The sequence below is a fragment of the Hoplias malabaricus genome, chromosome 10 (genome assembly GCF_029633855.1).
Source record: "Hoplias malabaricus isolate fHopMal1 chromosome 10, fHopMal1.hap1, whole genome shotgun sequence".
NCBI lineage: Eukaryota > Metazoa > Chordata > Actinopteri > Characiformes > Erythrinidae > Hoplias > Hoplias malabaricus.
Window position 1 is genome coordinate 30865798 of NC_089809.1, and position 10854 is coordinate 30876651.

The following is a 10854-nucleotide window of genomic DNA, read 5'->3' on the forward strand; positions in this document are numbered from 1 at the left end:
ACAATACATTAGACAAACAACAACTGTATATTAAAAATACTGCAACTATAAAGTCGTCTACAGTGCTTTAGATCCTGATTTTTTGTTGTATAATTGTATATTACATTTCACAACTTGAAACTCACTCAAGGAGTCTTTGAGCACTTAGTGTATGGATAATATTACACCATTTCATGTGTGTGTGAGAGAGAAAGGGGGAGGGGAGTCTGATGAACCTAGGATGATGTCACCTTTGAAAGCATTGTGTAATATGCACAATAACACATTACACACAGTACATTGTGTCCACTGAAAGCTATCACCATTTAAACCATGTTACACTGAGCACTGCTTCGAAAACACGGGTTATGGCCTTGGCTAATACTTACATTCCGTTATTGGATGGTTTTGTCCTTGTCCTTTGTCTTTGCATTCTGCTGACATTATAGAAATAAATGAAAGACAAGATCATGGTGATATATCCACTCTAACATTCAGCACCTTTCTGACTTTACTTAAACATCCTGGCAGTTCAGACACATAAGGACACTCGTGATTTTTAAGGATTCATGACTGCATTCTTGTTACCTTGAGTTCTACCCAGCCAAATCGGGGCATTAATCTCACCCCTACACTTTCGCTGATTCATCAGTTAAATAGGAACTTATCTGGCCTCCTGCCCAAGCCATTCTCAACATTAGCAGGCAACACAATGGTGAAATTCTAAGGCAATGCAAATTGCTGTTTCTGGTTAGGACTGGAGTTGGACTGCAACCAGAAATGGCTTTTGCTTAATTACACAAAGGGACATATTTTGTGATTTATATTAAATTTCTGGGATTCACTTTGAACAAAACAAATTTGCCTGTCAAATATTTAGCAGTAGATGTCTGTTGAAGTCTGATGTTGCTGATCTTTATTCATAGGGAACGTCTGAGTCATATCTCCTTTTACTCACAAACTCCACTGTGCCAGATGATCAAATCTGCAATGGATCAAGGAAAAATATTCAAATGAAGGCTCATTTCTGAGAACAGCCTATGTGCTGAAATGGATGAAGTCAGGTGGTCTATGGAGATTAAAATGGATTATGTGAGCTCTAGTCAAACTGAGAAGTAATCTTTGGTGCTTTTAGGAAACCTAAGAAACAGATGGAAATCCAGTGGGTGGGATTATCTATATTTGCCAGACATGGAGATGAATAGGGCACATGTGAATATCTGCAGAACCGTGTTTTCTTTACACTCACTTTATTGGTCACATATAATGGGAAATCATGTTTTCCTCTATTATTTTTAAAAATATATTATTTAACCCTAACCCTAACCCACATATGAAGCCTAAGCATAAAAGCAACCCCATTTTTGTTACAAAAACCAGCATATTTACTTTTATCACTGACTCAGCTGAAGCATTAAACTAAACCCGTTCATACAATAAACACGTTAAAATGTAGGTAACGTATCTTTTAAGAACTCCGTTTCCCATAATTCCATTTCTAAATCCCTTTCTGTTTAACTCGACTCGGTGATCTAAATCTGCTGAAGGGCAGCCTGCTGGGGGCTCACTTCAGCACCACTGTGAACTGGAGTGCTCTCCCCACCCGTATTCGGACTGAACTAATCATCGTGCTTTGTGATTGGCTGATTTTGTCGAATCCCCTGCGCTTTGATTGGCTAATAGTGCATAATCCGTCCGTTAAGAACGGCCAGTCAGAGCGTTCGGGGCGTGGACTTTCGGAAAACGGGCGGGAAAGAAAAAAACGAGGCAGAGACAGAGGCAAGGCGAAGCTCGGCGACACGGAGAGGGCGATTCTGGATGAAAACACACCGAGCCACAGAGAAGGTATTTATTCAGCGAGTACTCTTTTTATCTAAACAAAGCACACAATTTTAGCATATTTAGCTAAACAGCAGCATTTTGCGGGTTCGTTTAACGTACGAGTCTCTCTCTCTCTCTCTCTCTCTCTCTCTCTCTCTCTCTGTTATATCCTGCAGCATTATTTCTGTCTAATGATGTTACAGCCTGATACTCAGACACACACAGGAACTACCTGCTAAATGCTGCTATAGAAAACTCGTTCGTCCTTTAGGGCACTCACTCGGCCGCCGTTTTATTTCCTGTCTGTGGAGGTTAAGTTTTTATTTTTCAAGTGTGTAGCCCAGTTGCCGGTCTCCGGTATAGACACAGGGTTTAGAGAGTATTAAAGCTTATCTTGAGGTTTAGGTGGTTTGTTTTGCTAATTGGATACTGATTGTAGAGGGGAATCTGTCTCTTTAATCGCCTTTCTTAGCCGGCGACGGGGATTTTCGATTAACTTTCACTAAAGCTTGCTAGATTCCAGCTTTAGCAGAGCTGTGCTCCTGTAAACTTGTACTACTATACAAGCCTATAGGCAGAAACAGGGCCATACTGTGGTGGTTCAACCATACTATCAGCTATAAGTGAATAGTAAATATAAGTAATTGGACAGTACATAAACAAACCATTATTGCAATAAATTCAGATGACCTACATATGACACAACACCATGCTTCCAGTCCAAGAGTGACATACAGAACAGCTTCCTCTAAGAGACATTGCTCTAATACATCATTGCACAGTTCAACACACTTGGAGGAGAGCACTAATAGGATCTGTATCAGGGATAGCATGCTTTGGACTCAACAACAATGGCAGTAGTCACATTGACCATTGTTTACTCATTGTAGATTGTTTACGTGTCTGTTCAGTCTGATCAGAATTTTTCATTCCTTATTGCACCATCCAACTCTCACTGGATTCTTTCACTGGCCACAATATCAAGCAGCGTTTGTGCCTCTTCAAAAGACTGCAGCGTAGTTTTACAAGCTACTACTTTTTGTGGGATAAAAACATATTTCTATTGTAGCTTGTAGATTTCACAGATTACTAGTTTGTGCTGGATGTCTGCACTGAGTCGCGTAGAGTGATATTTCTCTCTGACCAATCAGGACTCTGCAAGGTTTACTCATCGATACTCTGCTTGCTTGGAACCACAGTCAAGCAGGTACTAAAATGTTCAGGTAGCACATTTGCCTAATGCAAAAGTGAAAAAAGCTGAGTAGAGTCAAGGAGAAGTTGTGTAAGTACCATTCATTAGAAAAGTGCCATAATTGCCTATTCTCTTATGTTACACAAATTAGCTAACACAACACTGGGATAGGTGCCGTAACTATAGCACCAGCCATGTTTATCATACTATATCCCCTTGAGTTAACATGAAATAGAAATCAGATGTCAATTTAACTGATTCAGTTTGATTTGAGTCTGTTCTGCGTTAGTCTTATATCTTCATTTTATAATCCAACTTATAAGGCATTAGTTTAAACATCATTTTCCCAGCTTATTTTCCAGTCAGAATAGGCCCCAACAGTGTACACTGGTGGGATTGCTGTATCAGCCAAATACAGGGCTTGAATGTATCCCATTTCATACTGATAAAGATTCATGAGACAGTTCAGTGTGAAATATGCGTGGAACACGGTTGTCCTTATCCCACACTTTTCAAAATGTAACGTGACACTGTATTTTATGGAAATGTTTAATGATTATTACAACCTCAGCTATACCAATAAATTTGATTGGATTATTAGTAGTGTAACTATTTCAGTGTTATCACTGACTGGACCGGTGGCAGTTGGGGCAGGAATTGATGTGATATTATTTATTCATTCATTCATTATCTGTAACGCTTATCCAGTTCAGGGTCACTGGGTCCAGAGCCTACCTGGAATCATTGGGCGCAAGGTGGGAATACACCCTGGAGGGGGCGCCAGTCCTTCACAGGGCAACACAGACACACATTCACTCACACACTCACACCTACGGACACTTTTGAGTCGCCAATCCACCTACCAACGTGTGTTTTTGGACTCTGGGAGGAAACCAGAGCACCCGGAGGAAACCCACACGGACACAGGGAGAACACACCAACTCCTCACAGACAGTCACTGCGACACTACCTGCTGCACCACCGTGCCGCCCCATATTTAATATTTAAAATTATATAATATATAATTATATCTTGACATTACACCTTGAACATTAATATAGCAGCAAACCACTGCTGGTATGCATTTTATTCCTGCTCTTTTTAAACATTGGCGATCCCCATGTTTTGTTTTGCCCCCCCCAAGAAAAAAGACAGTAATTGTCTACACAGCATTGTGAATGTAAGATGGCAGAGTGCAGTATGAGGTGTTTAGGAGAAAACGACTGCCCAATAATCTTCCACTGAAAAAATACACACTTTAGCTAAGGCCTCTGACAGAGAACGACACTCGACTGAATTTTCCAAGATGAACAACGCTAAGAGCTGTCATAAGTCTCCAACATGAATTATAGCTGCCCAGTTTTTTTTCATCTGGGTGCAGCAGCTGCTTCCCCTGGGCTTTGTAACACTGCTGAGAGGGATGTTCTAAACTGCTTCATGTTTAACGTGATTTAATGTAGTAAATCAGTTACTGGTATGTACTGGTCATTAGGCCTCATTAAATGATTTCCATGTTAAGCGACTTAGAATGGCTTTGCAGAAAATACGATCTGGAGGAAGGAGGCGTGGATAAAAGGGAAGGGCATGGCTGAATACAAAACATTTGTTTTGGTCTGAGATATTTGTGTTCTGGTGTAACACCTTGTGGCAGACAGGGTCATATACAGAACCCTTAAATGAAATGGCACTATGAATTGTACTGAGCTACTGAAAGCAACAAGCTAAAAAATTTCCGTTTCATTTGAAATCCAGCAAATAATGTGTGTATTTAGTACTTACTAGTGTATTTATTTCCTAATTAAAATTTTTTAGGGCCATCCTACATTTTCATGTTTTTTTTTCAAACTCACCATTGAGTTGTGTGTGTGTGTGTGTATGTGTTGGCAGGTCTGATGTGGCTGTCTTGATGAGGCAACAAACTAAAGAAAACTGGTGGAGAGATACTGATGGCCTCCGTGGAGCTGCTGTGTCTAGATAAACAAAGGCAAGATGGTCCAGATTGGGCTTCCAGCATTGTCCACGTTCACCGGTCCCAAGGTGCAGATGATCAAAGTCCACCCCTGCAGCATGGACACAGTACACACAGCAAGTCTACTGTTCCTAGAGGTGGGCAAGATAACATTTTATTACTGTCATGGTAATTTGTGTTACTCTGATGTACGATACAGCTTCTGAGCAGTCCTCAAAGAACACACACCCACTGCATATTTCATTACAAACAGAGCATGAATTGTTTAACAGGGTTTAGTCTTGTACAGTATTTTTAAATGTGAAACTACCAGTACATTGTGTGTGCCAATATATCAGGATGTGTGTGTCATGTATTGTAAAAAAGATCTAGAAATATTATGATATGATATTTTTGCCCTATCGCCCATCCCTAGCTGTGTCTGAGCGACAGTTTAATTCCATCCAGAGGACAGCTCCCAGCAAGGGAGTGCATGTTAAGCACTTTCATCCTCCAGTGGAAAAAGGCAGAGTGTGCTGTGACCAGGAGCTGGAAACCTCTTTCACTTACCTGGACGAAAACGTCAACCTGCAGTTGGCCACCCCAGACAAGACTGATAACAAACCGTGTCTGGACTCCCTGAATGAGATCCACCTGGACGGACTCCATGAGCTCTCCATGATGTCCGACCTGACATCAGAGAGCACGGGAAGGCCAGTGGATTACGGCTTCATCAGTGCAGTCACGTTCCTCGTAGCAGGGATCGCCCTGGTGATTATTTCCTATGCTGTGCCACGGGAAGTAAACGTGAAACCAGACAGCATTTCAGCAAGAGAGATGGAAAGATTGGAGAGGGAGAGTGCCAGGATAGGGGCCCATCTGGACAGGTGTGTTATTGCTGGCCTTTGCCTGCTCACCTTAGGCGGGGTGGTGCTCTCCACTTTGCTCATGGTGTCGATGTGGAAGGGGGAGATGTACAGGAGGAAGGCCTTTGCATACTCCAAACATTCTACAAAATTATATGGCTCCATTAATCTTAAATCAAAGCCCAGCCCCACACGGTCTCCAGAACACAGTGTTGTTGAGGAAGAGAATGGAGAATGCATTAGCTGACTATTGTTATCTCTCTTTCTAAGCATTTGTCCAAATCAGTTCATCAAAACACAGACGCAGATCTGGAAGGACTGTATTTCTGTTAATCTTTTAACATGGGTTTACCAGACAGGGATTAAGTCTGGTCCTGGACTACACAACACAGTGAAGAAGAACTTTTCTGTTTAAAAAGCTTTGGAATGACTATAATTTTTACTTTAAAAAAAAAAATCTCTCTCAATGTCACTTACGTACGTGAGTTTGCTCAAATATGCAATGCCATGTCTTTATGATATTAACAAAAAGGATTGTAACAAGGGGGTTCCCTTTCTTTCATTACAGAGTTGTAACTAAGCTTTCCTTTAGAGTTTAAAGTGGGTGGGAGACTGGAGGGTTAGTGTATTGGGAATCTGCCCGTGACAGCGGCTCCATTTGGGTAATTATATATTGATTGAAGTAGCGGACACGTCAATCAAATCTCTACTTCTCTCCTGTTGTCCTGAGAATCTCTCCCAGCTCTTTACGCCTTTGTTGGCTTAGATCATGCTTTTAAAAAATGTCATTTTAGCAAAAATTCATATCTGTATCCAGTTTTCTGGGAAAACGAGGGCTAGGTTTAGAGGTTTAGTGACCAGCACCACACTCCAAGTATCATAATATCTACTTGGCAATTTTATAACCACTATATTTGCTGCTCCTGTGTGTGCCTCTTTTATCTAAACACTGTATTTCTTTTCAAATATGGTTCATGCAGAAATTCCACTGTTTGCCTGAAGAGCATTCATTAATACTTCATGGAAATAGACAGCTGCTAAATGTGTGGGTTGTTTTGAAGGCTTTTACGTTAATACGAGTGTGTCCCCAAATGACCATATTCAATAAATCACTGTGTAGTCTGCAAAACTTTCATTATAGCATTTGCTGCATGCACATATGCCCTTAATCAATGTAACTTACCTTCTTCACTTACATTACAATCACACAAATGAAAAAAGATGAATGTAAACATTAATGTACACGTCGTATCACCATGATCAATAAAACCTCCAACATGTCTGTGATATAAACGAGGATTTAAACGTCAGTTTGTTTCACTGCTTCGTATAACAGTGTATAGTAAAAACATGCCATGTTTCATTCTGCCTTGGAAATGTTATTTCTCTTCATCACTGTTAAAAATAATACGTTGACACTTCATTTGAACCACAGAAGCTGAATCAGATAGTGGTCTCTACACACAGTGCTGTTATGAGGGGGTCCTAAATGACTTCTGCTGTGTTAGTTTTTGTTGTGTGTAGATAGAGGACAAGTCAGTAACTGGTAATCTGTGCGTATGGAAGTCTACCGTATGCTTATACCAATATAAATCATTATATATTACATATACTACAAGTCAGTTGGAAAGAATTTGCCATCATGCGAGTCGAACATCTAAATGTAGCTTGTACCCTTGGTACACCCTTGGTGCAACAAGTGAATATAAATAATTGATGCTAAGTGTAATTACAGCCAGTTCTAAACCCTACTATCTCAGACCCTGTAATAATCGTAACGAAAATAACAGTTTGCAACAATTTGTGCCAGAGAAGCTGAATCACCTTCTTAGAATTCTCTAAAAAATGCTCTCCTGCATAAAACAACTTATCAAAGACCATGATAACAATTCATCAGCTGTCGCTGAAAATGCAGTGCTTGCAGTAAGAGCTCAGCCCTGTCATGTGGTGTGTCGAAGGCTGTATGAGTGTGGACAGTTATGCTGACCTCGTAAGTGAGGACAACCTCCAAATACGACAGGTTTTGACAGTGTATAGAACACTTGGACACACCTCATGCATAAAGCCATCTTCAGCATCAGCCTCAGTATAGAAACACACTTAACTGAACATATTTCACAATGAAAAAAAACACACAACACAATGGTAAACCATAGTTAAACCGTCAAATAGATTTCACAAAAAGTCCAAAAGACCCCTTAAGTTTCACTGTAATTTTCTCAGTGACTATTTACTTTTTTCTCATATTACAAGCTCACTGAAGCAATATAATTATATAATTTTACCAAACTTTAGATTTCACTATAAGGCATAAATAAAACAATTTACATTGTGTTTAGTAGCACAGACTAGTTTACTCTAACCTGAGTTGACCTCAAGAGCTGCTCCCTTTGCAATGACTAATGGGTTACAGGTTTTTTTGAATGCAATTGTGATAGCCATTGTTCATTTTTTGCATTTCAGGCACTTATGCTGAAGCACTTATTATCCAGAGCACACAAAATGGTCTTTCTGTGTGGGAAGCTGTGCAGTCATTTCCAGGCTAACCATAAGATCAGCACAAGAAAATCTGTAGTTGACGTTAAGCTAGAGGAGCGAAGACTCCCAAAACCCTGCTCCCTTACCTGATTTATGCCTGAGCACTAAAGTACGCTTACTAGCCTGTGGAAAACTTCCAGACATATTGATTCATCGGGAGAGCAATGCACAGCCATAGCTCGAGGGTCCTGACCTCATCTTGGCCTGCGTTGGATGCATTTACATCGGGGTATTTTTAGCAGTCATGCCCTGTGGACATTTCGATGGCCTACCAGAGCTTATTTACATTAGTGCCAGTGTCTTATTGTGATGTAAATTACATCCTTGAAGCTCTTTCTCCAGACTGGAAGTATGCAAGGCTGCATTTTACATTAGCACCCAGCTGCCTGCAGTTACACAATTACTGTTCCACTCTATTACCTTGGAGCATTTGTCATCATAAAGTGAAACACAGGTTTTTTAAATAGGCCCTTGTGAATTTCGACTAAACGGCTCTAATTTTTCTGGTGAAATGCTTCCTGCAGAATTTGAAGGCTGCAAATAAGCTTAATGCACTCCAATCCAAAGTTCAATCACTGAGAAAAATACATCAACACCGAGGTAACTTCCAACCAAGCTGTTAATGTTGTAAAGTGCTGCATGGTATAAATGGATAAAGTCACTGTAAGTACATTAATATTAAATATTAATATATAATACTACACAGACGTGTGTATGAGAAAAGCTATCCGTATTTTAGACAGGTGTCTGAGGCCTTTATCCAGAAACATGCCATGAAACAAATCAAGCGATGGTGCTGACAGACGGTAATAACATTAAGTAATCATTTAACTGTGGGGTTTCTCTCTGATGTCTCTGCTCACCGAAAGCTTTCAGTTAGTTTACAGCTTACCTCACTGCACTGAATAGGCTTCTTTGTACAGCTCCAGGCCTGAATGCTCAAGCTGGCACATGCCTCCATTTCAGGGCTGATTAGATTAGCCCATAAGGAAGACATGGCAGTTAGCAGGCATTCAGGCGAGGACAGCTCACAGCTGTGACACAAGAAGCATTAAATAACAGATTTATGATTACTGGTTACTCTGTGCATGGGCTTCCCACAACTGCTGTACACATGCTTCTACGAGCGCATCCACAAAACAAATTCCAAATTAGTCAATATGATTCAGTGGCGTTTTTTGACACAGCAAATGTAAGAAGAGGATAAAATGAAAAATGTGCTTTAGGTTTGCATGCTAATGTGTCCATTATCGGTGTAATTGATCTTTTAAGTACAGTATATGGATCCAGTCCCAGTAAATATTTAGCCGTTGATTCAACGTTGAAATAACGTCATGACTGCCGTCTAATCAACGTTCTCTTACGGTTGAAAAATTAAGTTGAAAAGACGTCCAAACACAGACATTGAAAAGACGACTATTAGACGTTTTTTGGACGTCCATTGATGTTATTAATTGGTCCAGAAATAAATGACTTGTATAAAACGCATTTTGGACGTCCACTGACGTTATCGATTGGTCACCACTTAACTAACTTATTAAGATGGATTTTGGACGTCCATTGACGTTTAAAATATGTCCTTGACGGACAGACTACTTTTAGACCTATTTTGAACGTCTAGGGACGTTCCTTGTTTACTGGGGTGCTTTGCCTTGTACAGGCCAACCGTAAAACAGGATTTTGATTAGTGCAGGAATGACACGGTCTACAAAGAAAGCATAAAAACCTAAAGCTTTCTGTCAAAAACAGACAAAAAATCTGAAACCGCAGCTCTACAGTACTGGAATTAATCAGGCCTGAATTAATCTATTTAGGAAAATGGCACTCTCAAAAAAGTGTCTCAGTACCGTAGGGTAGATCTCGACTCAGTCTAGACTTTATTAATTGTTTGTAATTGGTGCACTACCTATTAATACCACGTGGCGGCAGTATCAGCTCTAAAATGTGGAGTTGCATGACGGTGGAGTTGTATTTCAATTTCATGGCACATCGCTGGCAAATTCTGTACTTGTGTATTTTATAACTGTTTCAGAAAGGCTCAAGTTTTTGGACCTTAGATTTTCTTAGTCTTTAAACATGTACCTAATATTGCTTGCCGTAAAATGATCAAAACAAACCTGCTCAGACTAAAATAACTACGTAAGAAGATATTCAAGTTTTTTTCTTTTGATCCTGAGGCACAATGGAGTCCAATGTATTACAAATGCACAGACCTCTCATGTCAGATAAGTGCACCGGCTTTATTTAGGATCACTCATATTGGTCAATGCACATTTTCCATTGAGTGTTACTCTCTCACCATCAAACTCTCAAGAGACTAAAAGAAAAAGGGATTGAATTATTTATTCATGCTGATGGTTCTTCAAGGTTAGGAGCTTTCCAGGCCGTGTGTAAAAAGGCTTCCTCTCTAAACCATTTCAACTCCAGGCTAATTATTCATCTGATGACCTTATTGTGATTTATATTATAATTCTTATATGCATATTCAGGGAGTACTGTGTATCCTCATG

At 40.0% G+C, this 10854-nt stretch overlaps 1 protein-coding gene across 1 annotated transcript; it reads left to right on the top strand.

Moving 5' to 3' along the window:
* The first annotated feature begins 1713 nt into the window (after window positions 1-1713).
* Window positions 1714-7138, top strand: LOC136708905 (transmembrane protein 74). The gene is made up of 3 exons (XM_066683808.1): window positions 1714-1824; window positions 4880-5098; window positions 5377-7138. Exons 2-3 carry the CDS (start codon window positions 4939-4941, stop codon window positions 6051-6053), a joined length of 837 nt encoding a protein of 278 aa, XP_066539905.1. The 5' UTR covers window positions 1714-1824; window positions 4880-4938; the 3' UTR covers window positions 6054-7138.
* Window positions 7139-10854: the final 3716 nt, after the last annotated feature.

What these genes read in the sequence shown, in the direction of transcription:
- LOC136708905 (XM_066683808.1), top strand. Translation starts at nt 4,939, where the DNA reads ATGGCCTCCGTGGAGCTGCTGTGTCTAGATAAACAAAGGCAAGATGGT. An exon ending in CAAGTCTACTGTTCCTAGAG is followed by an intron (nt 5,099 to 5,376) that starts GTGGGCAAGATA and finishes GCCCATCCCTAG; the next exon opens with CTGTGTCTGAGCGACAGTTT.